Source organism: Oryctolagus cuniculus, chromosome 1 (genome assembly GCF_964237555.1).
Source record: "Oryctolagus cuniculus chromosome 1, mOryCun1.1, whole genome shotgun sequence".
In the NCBI taxonomy this organism is placed as follows: domain Eukaryota; kingdom Metazoa; phylum Chordata; class Mammalia; order Lagomorpha; family Leporidae; genus Oryctolagus; species Oryctolagus cuniculus.
Genome location: NC_091432.1, coordinates 157,378,393 through 157,395,275, shown reverse-complemented (window position 1 = coordinate 157,395,275; position 16,883 = coordinate 157,378,393). Strand labels below are relative to the sequence as shown.

The 16,883-nt window shown below is 41.2% G+C and overlaps 1 protein-coding gene across 1 annotated transcript in view; it reads left to right on the top strand.

Moving 5' to 3' along the window:
* The window catches only part of TMC1 (transmembrane channel like 1), a 205,407-nt gene that overhangs the window by 155,554 nt on the left and 32,970 nt on the right, over positions 1-16,883 (top strand). Inside the window, exons 10-13 of the mRNA XM_051858747.2 lie at positions 3,743-3,887; positions 4,464-4,658; positions 8,052-8,231; positions 8,355-8,516. Coding sequence (XP_051714707.2) covers positions 3,743-3,887; positions 4,464-4,658; positions 8,052-8,231; positions 8,355-8,516 — 682 coding nt within the window. The remainder of the gene's footprint in view (positions 1-3,742; positions 3,888-4,463; positions 4,659-8,051; positions 8,232-8,354; positions 8,517-16,883) is intronic.

Below are 16,883 nucleotides of genomic sequence, written 5' to 3'. Positions count from 1 at the left end.
GTTAATGATGGTAAGGACCTGTCTCTAGTTTGTCCTGGGTAGCCTTTTTAATTTTTTTATTCTACATTAAAATTTTCCCTTGTCTAATGGAGTTATAATGGCCTTGATTTGACTCATGTTGCCAAAATGTTCTGAAAAATTAAAACTATCAAGTCTGTCTTACAAGACACTTGAATATTTCAACATTCCATTAGAAGCATGACCAACTTTGTATACCAGTTTTTTTTTTTTTTTTTTTTGGACAGGCAGAGTGGACAGTGAGAGAGAGAGACAGAGAGAGAAAGGTCTTCCTTTGCCGTTGGTTCACCCTCCAATGACAGCCGCTGCAGCCAGCGCACCGCGCTGATCCGATGGCAGGAGCCAGGATCCAGGTGCTTTTCCTGGTCTCCCATGGGGTGCAGGGCCCAAGCACCTGGGCCATCCTCCACTGCACTCCCTGGCCACAGCAGAGAGCTGGCCTGGAAGAGGGGCAACCGGGACAGAATCCGGCGCCCCAACCGGGACTAGAACCCGGTGTGCCGGCGCCGCAAGGTGGAGGATTAGCCTATTGAGCCACGGCGCCGGCTTGTATACCAGTTCTAAGAATATGAAGTTATTTTTTCCCTTCTACGTAGATTGTCAGTGTCCCTGTCCACTTTCTTTTTCCTGCATTGGTACCTGCTTATTCAGACAGCAGTGACCTACATGATATACTGCCTAAATGTCTTCTATGTCTCTTGACATCTGTCCATGGGATCTTAGCATCAAAATGGTTCATCCTGCCTTCCCCCAATTCTCACCCCTAATTAAACTTTGTTGAAGGAATCTTTCTGATCTAATTAGAGAAGAGCAATCAGGGCTCAGGGTAGACCCTAGTCTAAAACTATTTCTCAGAGATATTTGTATTGAAGATGACTGTGTCTGATGTCTCTGATGATGGAGTTTAGATACTACAGTAGGCCAGGAAAGGGAATTTGGGCTGTCTTGCCCAGCACAATGTCCTAACAAATCCTACATAGCATATCATTGCCTCCTTTTCCTCAAACTATAGTTGGCCTTCTTTCAAAAGATGTTTGGAGCAGAAAAGCAGTGAGGGATGGAGGACTTATAGTCACAATGTTCCATCCTATATTACTGCTTTATGAACTGCATTTATGATTATAAATTCAACATGAAAAATTTTCCATGGGCTAGGGACAGTAATGGTCCAGGCTAAATGGCAACAATTACAAAGTGAGATGATGTTGTCAAAACCTATCATAATGACAAGGACAGAATTGAACACAGGTAGCGTAATAAGCATATTTGATATGTGTTGTACCATACAAAGCTGATTTATGCTATCTATATTTATTTGGTGAGGCTCTTTCTGGTGATAAATTTACTTCCAGAATGACATTTCAGGTATTTGTTCGCTCATTTCATAACTATTTATGGAGTACTTACTGTGGGCAATCTAGGAAACCCTCTAGTGCCTGTTTTTTTATTATTATTTTAAAGATTTGTTTTATTTCTTTGAAAGGCACAGTTATAGAAAAAGAGAGGTAGAAATATAAAGAGAGATCTTCCATTGGCTGGTTCACTTCCCAAATGGCTGCAATAGCCAGGACTGGAATAGGCCGAAGTCAGGGGCCAGGAGCCAAAACTCCCACTTGGGTGCAGGGGCCCTAGGACTTGAAAGCCATTGCTCACTGCTTTCCCCAGGTGCATTAACAAGGAGCTGGATAAGAAGTGAAGCATCTGAGTCTTAAAGGGCACTCATATAGGATGCCACGTGGCAGGTGGTGGCTTAACCCTTTATGATACAATGCTGGCCCCAATGTACTTGGGGTTTTAATGGTGAAACAAAACAAGATAAAGCCCTTGATCTCACAGTGCTCACTTGAGGGAACAGATTTTAAACAAAGAAATGGCCAATGGTTGTAGCCAATGTACTATGAATTTGTATTTTTGTGTTATCCTTTGTAGTCAAACATTTGCTGTGGTTTCTTCTTTCTTAATAATGTAGCATGTGCTGGCTGACATTCTTATAAAATAGTTCCTTTTTATGTGTAGTGGGCTTGTCCTGTGAGCTATTAGAAAGTTGTTTTTTATTTCCCTTTCAATACTGTTCTTTGTTTTATTTTTCAAGCAGCTATGTTATAGTGACCCTGTTGATTTAAAGTTTATGAAGGTATTGATTCGAGTTATTAAAATCCTCTGCATGCACTCATCAAATACCTAAATAATTTCAGTGTGTAAATGGAGCTACAGGGGCCAGCACTGTGGCTCAGTGGGTTAAAGCCCTGGCCTGTGGTGCCAGCATCCCTTATGGGCGCCTGTTTGGGATCCGGCTGCTCCAATTCCAATCGAGCTCTCTGCTGTGGCCTGGGAAAGCAGTGGAAGATGGCCCAAGTCCTTGGGCCCCTGCACCCTCATGGGGGACCCAGAGGAAGCTCCTGGCTCCTGCTTAGGATTGGCGCAGTTCCTGCCATTGTGGCCGATTGGGGAGTGGGCCATTGGATGGAAGACCTCTCTCTCTCTCTCTCTCTGCCTCTCCCCTCTGTGTAACTCTGACTTTCAAATAAATAAATCTTTAAAAAAAAAATGGAGCTACAAACTTGTGTTCTAAGGCAAAAAATTCCATATAAAAATCTTAGGTAAAAACATAAATGGTACCATATATATATATATGGATTTCTAACCACTAAAATAAGCCTAAATGAATTTTAAACTCTCCTAGCCAAAAAAAAAAAAAAAAAAAAAAATCACTTCTTAGAGTATATGTTACCACTTGTTGTTAAGATTGTATAAAAAAATCTTGATTTTTGGTCAAGAGTTGGAGAATATAGTGAAATTTAATGCATTCAATATAACTGCTTCTAGGGAGGCATTTCTAAGAGGGATTAAAATGTGCATGATAGTTTCTTTACCTGGGTTAGTCCTTACTTAGTCTTTGAGGTATAAGAAGCAACTAAAGTTGTATGGAATAGTGTAAAAATCTCCACATTTATCCCCTAGAAAGGGAATCAATGGTTTTCATCACATTCTTAAAGGTGTCTTTAACCCACAAAATGTTAAGAGCCTATTATAGAACATTAATGTCTTATTTTAAGAAAGTGAATGAAAATGAAACATTTTAAGAAAACGAATGATTTTGTTCATCAAAATCATCAGTGCTTAGTAATCTTACTCAGGAAAGCCTGGAAAAATGACTGTTTAAAATTAAACAAAAATGAAATTTAAAAATGCAACTCCTAGCTGGCGCCACGGCTCACTAGGCTAATCCTCTGCCTTGCGGCCCCGGCACACCGGGTTCTAGTCCCAGTCGGGGCGCCGGATTCTGTCCCGGTTGCCCCCCTTCCAGGCCAGCTCTCTGCTGTGGCCAGGGAGTGCAGTGGAGGATGGCCCAAGTGCTTGGGCCCTGCACCCCATGGGAGACCAGGATAAGTACCTGGCTCCTGCCATCATCAGCGCGGTGTGCAGGCCGCAGCGCGCCGGCCACAGCGGCCATTGAAGGGTGAACCAACGGCAAAAGGAAGACCTTTCTCTCTGTCTCTCTCTCTCACTGTCCACTCTGCCTGTCAAAAAAAAAAAAAAAAAAAAAAAAAAAAAAAAAAAAAAAAAAAACTCCTAGTTGTTTATTAGAACAAACTTGGAGGGAAATATATGTCTTTCAGATATTGCTTCTACAGTTTACCTATAATTATGCTGTTTTGTCACTCCCTACCTCCTTCCCTTCTTATGTATTCTAGCTGCTGGGTTAAACATCTTGTCTTCACAGGATGACCAAAAATATTGGTGACGATGGAGGTGGTGATGACAACACCTTCAACTTTAGCTGGAAGGTGTTCTGTAGCTGGGACTACCTGATTGGCAACCCTGAGACAGCAGACAACAAATTTAATTCTATCACAATGAACTTTAAGGTAAAGACAGAAACTTTGTAATTCTGTTCTTTGTAAGCATAAAATTGTAGACATTATGTGTGGTCTAGCTAGTGATAGAAGATTAACTCATTATTTCTGTGTACTGGGATTTGGGGCACAGTTCTGTTTATGACTGGAAAATATCCAATGAGTCAAGACAGCAATTTTATTCCTTGAGGATTTTTCTTCTCTAAATTTGGTAATAAAATAATGCTACTTGATGTAACAAGAGGCCATCCATAATTAGAATCAGATATTTTAAATAATAAAACAATGTTCACTGATGGTTAAGAAGAAGTTAGCTCTATATTTTAAATGCCTCTACTGTATTATTTTGTAGCTTTAAAACAGTGTTCTTGAAGAGAATATGTTTTGTCGTGAACAATGGGCTGTTATTACATGAGTCAGAGTTTGCTGGCAAGATTTCTTCCTTTCTCTCATTTGCTGTGACTTAATTGGCAGTGTATTCCTGGTTTGTGGAACCCCAGATTTGGTTTAAATTTTTATTTCTCACCTTCCTGAGCTCATATACCTTTTGTAGCTAAGCTATCTTCTGTTTTGTTTGCCCGAGTGTAGGAAGCTATAATAGAAGAAAGAGCTGCTCAAGTAGAAGAAAACGTCCACTTGATCAGATTCCTGAGATTTCTTGCTAACTTCTTCGTGTTCCTAACACTTGGTGCGAGTGGATACCTCATCTTTTGGGCTGTGAAGCGATCCCAAGAATTTGCACAGCAGGATCCTGACACCCTTGGGTGGTGGGAAAAAAATGAAGTTCGTCTCTGCATTTTTATGTGCTTAGAATCTGACCTTTGCTATAGTGCTTCTATGGTGAAACATCATGTAGGCCACTCTGCCTAGCCCCCCATCCCATCCTTAGAATGAGCCAACCCTGGAGCACATTTTCCTTTCTATCCCAGCCTTATTTCACATCTGCTCTGTTGGTTTGTTTTCCATGTTAAATAAGATGGTGGAAAGTTAGAAGATTAGAAAATATATACGCCAACTATTCATTTTATTTTTTTAATTTTATTTATTTATTTATTTTTGACAGGCAGAGTTAGACAGTGAGAGAGAGACGGAGAGAAAGGTCTTCCTTTTTGCTGTTGGTTCACCCCCCAAGTGGCCGCTACAGCCTGTGTGTTGCGGCTGGCACACTGTGCCAATCCGAAGCCAGGAGCCAGGTGCTTCCTCCTGGTCTCCCATGCAGGTGCAGGGCCCAAGGACTTGGGCGATCCTACACTGCACTCCCAGGCCACAGCAGAGAGCTGGACTGGAAGAGGAGCAAAAGGGACAGAATCTGGCACCCCAACCGGAGCTAGAACCCGGGGTGCTGGTGCCGCAAGCAGAGGATTAGCTAAGTGAACTGCATCGCTGGCCCCAAACATTCACTTTATAGATGGGATTGGTGCCTCTCATGAGCTTGGGTGGTATATTTATGATAAAAGAGTGAGGAGAAGACTCTGGGTGAGAACCTCAGTGTCTTAATTTCAAGTCCAAGGCTCTTTACAAGGTGTCATGAGGCTTGCTCTATTGTAAATCTCACATCTGTCACTGAAAGACCCAATTGCAGCCTGTATACTTTTGAAGCCACTGGTCATAAAATGGAAGCATTCAGATTGCTTCCTCAAGTTTTGGCAAGTGTAGGCTTCCCTGTTATTCACTAGAAGCCAAGCTTCACACATCTTGATTCCCTTGCCTTTCTTTCTCTCCTTGCAAAGGCTATTTGAATGAGGAAGGCCAGCTGTTTTCCAGAAATTAAATATTAGACTGTTATTTGTCTCCAGATGTTTATCTGCCCATTTAGTGTATCAGAGAGAGGAGGTTAAAGGCCAGCATGGTGACGTATCGGGTAAGGCTGCAGCCTGCATCACCAGCATCCTGTATGAGCACCAATTCAAGTCCCAGCTGCTCCGTTTCTGATCCAGCTCCCTACTGATGACCTGGGAAAAGAGGTGGAAGATGACCCAAGTACTTGGGCCCCTGCCATCCATGTAGGAGACTTGAAAGGAGCTCCTGGATCCTGGCTATGGCCTGCCCCAGAGCTGGCTGTTGTGGCCATCTGGGCAGTGAATCCATCTGGAAGAAATCTCTCTGTGCATCCCTCTCTCTAACTCTGACTTTCAAATAAATGCACCATTTTTTTTAAGGTGGTTAGAGGTAAGCATTTAGAATCAAGAAATTACTGGTTGGGGCGCCAGTTCTGTCCCAGTTGCTCCTTTTCCAGTCCAGCTCTCTGCTGTGGCCCGGGAAGGCAGTGGAGGATGGCCCAAGTGCTTGGGCCCTGCACCCGCATGGGACCAGGAGGAGACACCTGGCTCCTGGCTTCAGATTGGCACAGCGTGCTGGCCATAGCAGCCATTTGGTGGGGTGAACCAATGGAAGGGAGACCTTTGTGTCTCTTACTGTCTAACTCTGCCTGTCAAAAAAAATTAAGAAATTACTGGACATGATATGTTGCTAAGGCCCGTTCTTTTACATAAATACATACAATAAGACATCATTTTGAACTTGGGCATTCTCAAAGAATGTGCATATTTAGACTTAACATACTGAAGTTTCTACAGAGTCTTGTAGACCAAAAAAAAAAAAAAAATTAAGTCTTCATAAGCATAGAATTTTCTAGAAAAATCTTAGCAAATGATATAATTTACTTACCAAGTCTCCAAATAAAAATGTTTGATATATTTAGGAAGTGTTAACAATAGAGAAGGAGACTATCCATTCAAGAGAACATAAAATCACAGACATTTCTTGGAAACTTGTAATATAGAATCATTAGGTAGAGATATTTTATTGAAAAAAAAAAAAGAACACCTCAAGCATTTACTAAATTTACTTTCAAAACTCTCTTTTATAATTGTGAAAGTATAATGTATAGGAAAAATTTTCATATACCTGGGATCTATAGTTTATATTGATTGTATTTTACATAAATAAACCATATTAAAGGATGCATTCTTCATTAGCATCAAGGATCATTCTTTGTAAGAACCTGTTTAACAGCTATTCTAGGGGACTCCTGAGTCCTAAGGGGCCCAATGAAGTTAACAATGGGTATTCCTAAATAATTTTAGAAATTTGATGAAACAGAATTTAGATATATCTTGTATAATATTACACAGGATCCGCCAAGTTTCTGCATTAGTCTGGAATTATATCATGTAATTATATTATGTAATACTGAGTTTTGGCTCCTGCGAGTCATATAATGTCCTTAATAAAAATGAAAAAAACATATTTGCAATTATTTTCTAAATATAATCTGGTAGGTATAATCATGTTTCATTCAAAACATGAGGTCCATCGGGTAAGTAGCAAATGTTTGGTGGTGAGTCAGTTATTTGGGACAGTCATCAGACTTTCCTGACATCTTTTTTCCCCATTATAAAAGTTGTGAATGTTCTGGATTCTTTGATTTAATTCCACATGGTAACAATGTTTTATGGATGCTGTACAGCCAGGAGTCAAGAGTGACACACTTCCTAATTTTCATATTCCCACCTCCAGCACCATATCATTCTCTTTATCATTGTCCTTGTGGACCAGTATTTCATTTTTGAAATTTTCCTCCCTGGGCTTCATAGTATTATGCTATTTATCCTCTATCTGTTTCAATTAATATCTTATGTTGTCTTTAGATAATTCCATTCTATTCCTTTCTGTCACTAAAAGTTTGGATTCCTCAAGATTTGGTATTTAGGCCTGGGGTCACCTTAGGCAATTAATCATTTTTTAGTTAATTAAACTAACCCATATGCTGAAGACTCAAAATAGCATTTTTAAATTTGTACCTCATCCTCAACCAGATCATTTTCCATTTCCTTTGGAGATCTTGCTGTGAAGTGCATCATCATATCCAAATAAGTTACCATGTAGAATAATATGTGTTCTCTCAGTAAAGTGATATAAATTTCATCTCTCATTACACCAGTAAACAATTATTGCTGGTACCTACACAAGCTCACACACATGTATTCTTGAGAATGAGGAGTTGATATTATCTTTGCTGTTTTATTAATATAAAAATCTAAAGTGCATGGACTAGTCTTCTTTAGTCTTAGAAAAGATAAAAGGAACCTCAATGAGGATCTTCCAAAATTCTGGAGTAAAACAATAGCAATTTTTAAGCACTATTAACCTGGTTCATTGCTTCTGTCTCTGTAGATGAACATGGTTATGTCCCTCCTGGGGATGTTCTGCCCAACACTGTTTGACTTATTTGCTGAACTGGAAGACTATCATCCTCTCATTGCTCTGAAGTGGCTATTGGGACGCATTTTTGCTCTTCTTTTAGGCAACTTGTATGTATTTATTCTTGCCTTGATGGATGAGATTAACAACAAGGTAAACTTTGTGTCTGGATTGTCTTTGTCATAAGCATATTTTTAAATTCTAAGTCTCAAGATTGTCTGAAATGCCTTTGAAAAATTTTGACTTCATTTTCATTTCCATTTGTTTACTTTCTAGATTGAAGAGGAGAAGCTAGTAAAGGCCAATATTACCCTATGGGAAGCCAACATGATCAAGGCCTACAACGCATCACTCTCTGGGAATAGCACTGGGCCACCCTTTTTTGTTCACCCTGCAGATGTACCTCGAGGACCCTGCTGGGAAACAATGGTGGGCCAGGTAATGCCTCAAACAGAAGTGCATGGCAACTAGAGGACTTACAAAGAACAGTGTCAATATTTCTCCCACAAGTGTGACCTTTTTATTATTTATTAATAAACCATAGCTAATATTTATTGAATGTTTACTAGTTTACTATATGCTGGCTCTGAATTTCATATATATATATACATACATATATATATATATATATATAAAATCTCATGCAATCCATTCCTTGAGGTAAGTGCTATTTATATGACCCTTTTATAGTTACATGCAAAGGACAGATTATTTAAAATAGTGTGAGGATATGTTTACTATCTGTGTTCTAATAAAGCACGTACATTTTGCCCAAGCAGTATCTAAACTCTATTTAATGTCCCATCTTTGCTACAAAACAAAACAAAACAAAACAAAACAAAACAAAAATAGACTATTTTGAGAACACATACTAATATCAATTTTTGTCAAATTATTTCTCTTATAGTACAAGGAAATACTATTTTAAATTGTTTTCCTGATGAATGTGTGCACGAACCCAGTCCAAGATTAGACCTATTGATACAGAAAAGAAGTAATGTTTTCTATGACTTTCTGGCCAATAAGGGAGAATAAACCAAACTAAACCAACAAAAAACTTACTTTAGCTCTCTTTCTTCTTTTTTTTAAGCAACTGTAATTTTTTTTAAGATTTGTTTATCATCTCATCTATTTGAAAGATAGACTGACAGAGAAAAGGAGGAGAGAGAGAGAAAGAGAGAGAGAGAGAGAGAGAAAAGGAGAGATCTTTTATCTACTGGTTCACTACCCAAAAGCATGGGGCTAGGCCAGGCTGAAACTAGGAGTCAGGAACTCCTCTGGGTTCCCACATGAGTAGCAGGGACCCAAGTACTCCAGCCATCATCTGCTGCCTCCCAGGTATTATCAGGAAGCTGGATCAAAAGTGAAGTAACTGGAACTTAAACCAACACTCCAATATGGGATTTGGGCTACACCACAATGCCTGCACCCAGTACTGTTGTATCTATGCAGATTCTAATCATATTTACAAAATCCTATAATTTTTTTATTTATTTTTTGACAGGCAGAATGGACAGTGAGAGAGAGAGAGACAGAGAGAAAGGTCTTCCTTTGCCGTTGGTTCACCCTCCAATGGCCGCCGCGGCTGGAGCGCTGCGGCCGGTGCACCATGCTGATCTGATGGCAGGAGCCAGGTACTTATCCTGGTCTCCCATGGGGTGCAGGGCCCAAGCACATGGGCCATCCTCCACTGCACTCCCGGGCCACAGCAGAGAGCTGGCCTGGAAGAGGGGCAACCGGGACAGAATCCGGTGTCCTGACCAGGACTAGAACCTGGTGTGCCAGCGCCGCAAGGCAGAGGATTAGCCTAGTGAGCTGCAGCGCCAGCAAATCCTATAATTTTAACTCATCGAAATTGATATTCCTAATGTGCATTTCATACACTGATTTTGGGCTTTAATCCACTATGGAGAACAGAAATTTTAAAACATATCAGTTTTGTTTTATTAGTACTTCAATTTTCAGCAGTAATAGACTCTATAAAATTATTTGTATAGTCTTTTAAGTACTTTTACATAAAAGGAAAATTGAAAAATAAAATTAGCATTATAAAATTAATTTAATGTATAATTTAATTTATCAGTAGATATCTTTAGTCTCAATCAGATGCTTACGAGATTTAGCCAATCAATTGTAGGGAGAAAAAAAGTTAGTGTATTTAATTCTAGACTTAAATAATTGAAAAGTAAGTACAGAAAATATGATATAACTACAGATTCTATTTTCTCTCTTTTTAAGTTTTCAGGGACCAGATTAAGCTCTCCCTTTCTTATTATGTTGTTAAATATTTGATTTTCATACATGTACTTATACATGTTTACAGGTACATATTATATATGAAATAATGAATTAAATGAAATCAAAGTTGTCTGCACATAGTACAGAGAAGCGTGTGATCAGGGTATGATAGACAAAATAAGGTCCCCCTAAGTTGTGTCCTAATTGCTGGAACCTATGGTCATGTGACTTAACATGGCAAGATAGACTTTGCAGATGTGAGTAAGCTAATGACCTTGGGGTAGAAATATTTTATCTTCAATTATGTTATCAGGGCCTCATGAAAGCGCAAGAATATTCAGAAGTGGGCGACACAAATGACAAACCGAAAATTGAAATGTGACGCCAGAGATCTTAGTGATGTGCTTTGAAGATGGAGGAAGGATGTTCAGAGCAGAAGGATACAGGTGGCCTCTAGAAGTTGGAAAAGATAAGAAAATAGATCTTCCCCCACCGTGTCTAAACTTTGATTTTAGACTTCTGACTTCTGGAACCATAAGAAATAAATTTGTACTGCTTTAAGCCATTAAATGTGTGGCCGTGGTTAACAGTAGCAATAGGAAGTGCGTACACAGTGTGCATGGGTTTCTGTGTTTCAGGCTCTTTGAAGTACAGTGTAGTCATGATCCTTAATAGGAGTCTGTTTTTATCACATACATGTTGTTTCCCCACTCCTCACAAATTTTGAGAAGTTGAAAGAATAGTGCATTTTTCATGAGTTCAGTGAATTTGAGACTTTCTCTCCTGTACATCCTAGAATTCAGACTGGCATAAGGGCCAAAAAACCTACCCTGTGACAGATGAACACATGTTGAACAGGATTCATAGAATTACATGCTAAAAAAGAAGAAGAAGAAAAAAAATCCAAGCTGGCCATTTCTGGGAGAGGGGCATGGATTCACTCTGTAGGAACGCTGACCACAATGCAGTTGTGTTTGTGATTCAGAAGATTCTGTGATAGTCTGACATGACCCGACTTAAAGGAAAAAACATTCCTTTCTTTCTCTTGCCCCCTTGAGCCATGTTTTGTTTGTTTGTTTGTTTGTTTTCCAAATCCTATCTGTAGTGAGTTTCCTTGCTTCATCATCTTTCCTTCCTGACATTTGTAGCTGGATTTTCCCCCTTTCTTTTCCACCTTCCTTTTTCCAAAAGAGCCTTAAGCATGTGTGGAAAGTCTAGGAGCTGGCCCTGGGGAAGGAGAGCAGTTCTGAGTGGAATATTGATGAGGCAGGTGGAATCTGTGGGAACCCAGAGAACACCCTAAGCATAACAATTCCTAGTGCTGGCGAGGCTGCCTTTAAGAGATCAATATCCATATCCTTGCATCTGGAACCATTTATGTCCTTTAGTCAGTTAAAAACAATGACTCCAGAAGAAATAATAAAGGCAGCTGCTTGGTGGATAATGTTGAGGACGTACCCTAAAGGCTCATCTGTTGTTCTATGAGAACATTCTGGATGCTTCCTCTTCTCCATGGATGCCCTCTGCTTTGTGTCTTGTTAAGGATGCTTTGGGACTCAAAGCTCTCTTTGTTCTGAATATAAGATAATTGGGCTGTTCCTTTGCCTCTGCAGAGGTTCCTAAGTAGTCATTTGGTCTTCTCTCCACTGGCATTTGGTAGACAGGCAGCAGAGCCATTGCTGGGGGCCATCTACCATAGCTGAATACCAAAATTTACATTTTGGGAGAAGGGGAGAAGGCAGTGCTAACATTTATTGAATACTTTTGATATGCAAAGCATTGCCTCCTTGAATTTTAAAATTGTGTTCTGAGATGTTATATTATCATTCCCATTTTATGGATGAGGAGAAAGGGATTTGCTCATGACTCACAGGAAATCAGTGACAGGAACCTAAATTTAATCTACAGTCTGGTCGCAGAGTTTGTGTCCTCGTTCTCCATGCTGAATAGTCCCACAGCAACATAATTATAGTTTCAGCACACTCTCTAAGCTCCTGCCTTGGGGCATCTGCAGCCAGTGACCTGTGTGATGCTCTTGACTGTTGCTTTCCCTTTACTTATTTTTTGACAGGCAGAGTGGACAGTGAGAGAGAGAGAGACAGAGAGAAAGGTCTTCCTTTACCGTTGGTTCACCCTCCAATGGCCACTGCGGCCGGCGCGCTGCGGCCGGTGCACCACGCTGATCCGAAGCCAGGAGCCAGGTGCTTCTCCTGGTCTCTCATGCGGGTGCAGGGCCCAAGGACCTGGGCCATCCTCCACTTCACTCCTGGGCCACAGCAGAGAGCTGGACTGGAAGAGGGGCAACCGGGACAGAATCAGGTGCCCAGACTGGGACTAGAACCAGGTGTGCCAGTGCCCCAGGCGGAGGATTAGCCTGTTGAACCTCAGCGCCGGCCCCTTTTACTTATTAATGATTCCCTTAAGTTTATTGATAATGAGGTTCAGGATATTCTAACTAAATGTCATGAGTGTCAAGTTGTTAGTGTAGAGTGGGAGTTCAATAGGAGGTCTGGCTCCCACCTCATCTACCACACTAGGAATAGAACTGTATAAGGTACCCAAGGAGAGGTGGGACCACCATTTTTGGAATTCTTGTTTCTCTAAAGCAGGTTATTCTTCCTACAGTTTGAATAGGTATTTGAAATTTGTGGTATAACGTTTGAATCCTCTTCAGATATTTTATGTGAAAGTTAGGTGACTGCTTGAGAAAAAATGAAATTTCCACCATTAGATTGAGGCTACTTCAGGGGGCATGGATGACTTCCTAAGCACTCTGAAATTTTCTCTTACCTGAGGAAATCTGTTTTTTTTTTTTTTTAATTTTCTTAAAGATATATTTATATGTTTGACAGAGACAGAATGACAGGGACAATGAGAAAGTGCAGGAACAGAGATCTTCCATCCACTGGTTCACTCCTTGCCAGGTCTGAGCCAGGGCTGAGCCAACCTGAAGCCAGAAGCCAGGAACTCCATCCTTACCTCTTACATGGTTGGTAGTGGCCCAAGTACTTGTGCCTGATCAGGAAGCTTCATTGGAAGTGGAGTAGCCATGAGTTGAACGGGCACTCTGCTATTGGGAGCAGTTGTATGAATGGCAGTTTAACCCACTGTACTACAATGATGGCCCTATGAGGAAGTCTTTCTGACCCAGCAGTGAAAACTAAAAGGTGTCCATCATGCTCTACCTCTAATTGGTGCTAGTTATTAGAATCTGAACTCAACCTTGACTGGGGAATGGAAAGGAGCAAAAGGATAAGGAAGAGAAAAGCTACATTCCAAAGTTAACTGCAGGAAACTATTCTCACACACTGCTTTATCCTATGTTTATTGAAAGAGTGCTAAGTGCCAAGTATTGTGTTAAATGCTAGATACACCCGGCACACCGGGTTCTAGTCCCGGTCGGGGCGCCGGATTCTGTCCTGGTTGCCCCTCTTCCAGGCCAGCTCTCTGCTGTGGCCAGGGAGTGCAGTGGAGGATGGCCCAAGTGCTTGGGCCCTGCACCCCATGGGAGACCAGGAGAAGCACCTGGCTCCTGCCATCGGATCAGCGCGGTGCGCTGGCCACAGCGTGCTGGCCGCGGCGGCCATTGGAGGGTGAACCAACAGCAAAGGAAGACCTTTCTCTCTGTCTCTCTCTCTCTCACTGTCCACTCTGCCTGTCAAAATAAATAAATAAATAAATAAAATAAAATAAAAAATAAAAATTAAAAAAAAATAAATGCTAGATACACAGTGGGAAACAACTATTTACCAGTTCTCTGTTCTTGTAAAAATTAGTCTATTGGAGGCTGGGGTGAGCTATTAATTAAATAAATACACAAAAATTGCAAATATACTGTGGCAACAAAGCACTATAAGGGAAAAATGTGGGGGCCAGTGCCATGCTCACTTGGTTAATCCTCCGCCTGCTGCGCCGGCATCCCATATGGGCTCTGGGTTCTAGTCCCAGTTGCTCCTCTTCCAGTCCAGCTCTCTGCTGTGGCCGGGGAAGGCAGTGGAGGATGGCCCAAGTGCTTGGGCTCTGCACCCGCATGGGAGACCAGGAGGAAGCACCTGGCTTCTGGCTTCAGATCGGCACAGCATGCCAGCCATAGTGGCCATTTGGGGGGTGAACCAACAGAAGGAAGACCTTTCTCTCTGTCTCTCTCTCTCCCTGTCCACTCTGCCTGTAAAAAAAAAAAATATGGAGCATCAGAAGGACCAAGACGCACTTGCTCCTGCAGGGACAATTGTTAATACATCCTGGGAGGAAGGCTTTTCTTCCTTTCCTTTTTTATTCTCCCTATTTCCCAGTCTTGTTTTATTTTTCAACATGAATGGATGTATTTTTATTTATTTGAAAAGCATATATACATATTTGTGTATATAAGTGTATGCATATATACCTATCTATATCTATATAGCTATATCTATAATCTATATCTATCTATCCATCTATCTATCTATATTTTTATCTATGTCTGCCACCATTGATTCATTTTCCAAATGCTCACAACAGCCAGGGTTCAGCCAGGCCAAAGCCAGGAGCCTGGAACTCCACCTTGGTCTCCTGTGTGGGTGGCAGAAACTCGAGTACTTGATTTCATCATCTGCTGCATGCTGGGGTGCACATTAATAGGAACCTGGATTGGAAGTGAAGGCAAGACCTGAACCCAGGCACTCTGATATACAATCTAGGTGTCTAAGAAGCATCTAAACCACTGCTCTAAATACCCACTCCTCATTCCTGTTCTTTAAGATCATTTCCAAAATATACTATGGACAGGTGCCACTTTTGGTGGAAACTAACGCTAAGGCAACTTTTTTTTTTTTTGTGAGCATATACTTTATTTTTTTTTATCTTTTATTTAATGAATATAAATTTCCAAAGTACGACTCATGTGTTACAATGGCTTCCCCCCCCATACCGTCCCTCCCACCCACAACCCTCCCCTTTCCCACTCCCTCTCCCCTTCCATTCACATCAAGATTCATTTTCGATTATCTTAATATACAGAAGATCAGCTTAGTATACCTTAAGTAAGTATTTCAACAGTTTGCTCCCACACAGAAACATAAAGTGAAAAATAATAGATGATTTTTTTTAAATGATGATGAAATCAGATCAGACCTATTGTCATGTTTAATCCCAGTGAGAGTCAAGTTGGGAATTGATAATTTCTTTCTTTCTTTTTTTTTTTTTTTTTTTTTTTACAGAAGATCAGTTTAGTGTACATTAAGGAAAGATTTCAGTCGTTTGCACCCCCATAGAAACACAAAGTGAAATATACTGTTTGAGTACTCGTTATAGCATTAAGCCTCAGTGTACAGCACATTAAGGACAGAGATCCTACATGAGGAGTAAGTGCACAGTGACTCCTGTTGTTGACTTTACCAATTGACACTCCTGTTTATGGCATCAGTAATCTCCCTATGCACCAGTTATGAGTTTCCAAGGCTATGGAAGCCCCTTGAGTTCTCCGACTCTTATCTTGTTTAGACACGGTCATAGTCAAAGTGGAGGTTCTCTCCTCCCTTCAGAGAAAGGCACCTCCCTCTTTGAAGACCTGTTCTTTCCACTGGGATCTCACTCACAGAGATCTTTTTGCCAGAGTGTCTTGGCTTTCCATGCCTGAAATACTCTCATGGGCTTTTCAGCCAGATCCGAGTGCCTTTAGGGCTGATTCTGAGGCCAGAGTGCTATTTAGGACATCCGCCATTCTATGAGTCTGCTGAGTATCTCACTTCCCATGTTGGATCACTCTCCCCTTTATTTATTCTATCGGTTGGTGTTAGCAGATACTAGACTTGTTTATGTGCTCCCTTTGACTCTTAGTCCTTTCATTATGATCAATTGTGAACTGAAATTGATCACTTGGAGTAGTGAGATGGCATTGGCACATGCCACCTTGATGGGATTGAATTGGAATCCCCTGGTATGTTTCCAACTCTACCAATTGGGGCAAGTCAGCCCGAGCATGCCCCAAATTATACATCTCTTCCCTCTCTTATTCCCACTCTTATGTTTAACAGGGATCACATTTCAGTTAATTTTCAACACTTAAGAATAACTGTGTGATAATTACAGAATTAAACCAGTCATATTAAGTAGAACAGACAAAAAAAAAAATACTATGAGGGATAATGTATTAAGTTGTCCATTAGCAGTCAGGGCTATGCTGATCAAGTCACCATTTCTCATAGTGTCCATTTCACTTCAGGAGGCAACTTTTTTTTTAAAAAGATTTATTTATTTACTGGCCGGTGCCGCAGCTCACTAGACTAATCCTCTGCCTTGCAGCGCCGGCACAACGGGTTCTGGTCCCGGTCGGGGTGCCGGATTCTGTCCTGGTTGCCCCTCTTCCAGGCCAGCTCTCTGCTGTGGCCCGGGAGTGCAGTGGAGGATGGCCCAAGTGCTTGGGCCCTGCACCCCATGGGAGACCAGGAGAAGCACCTGGCTCCTGCCATCGGATCAGCGTGGTGCTCCGGCCGCAGCGCTCCAGCCGCGGCGGCCATTGGAGGGTGAACCAACGGCAAAGGAAGACCTTTCTCTCTGTCTCTCTCTATCACTCTGCCTGTCAAAAAATTA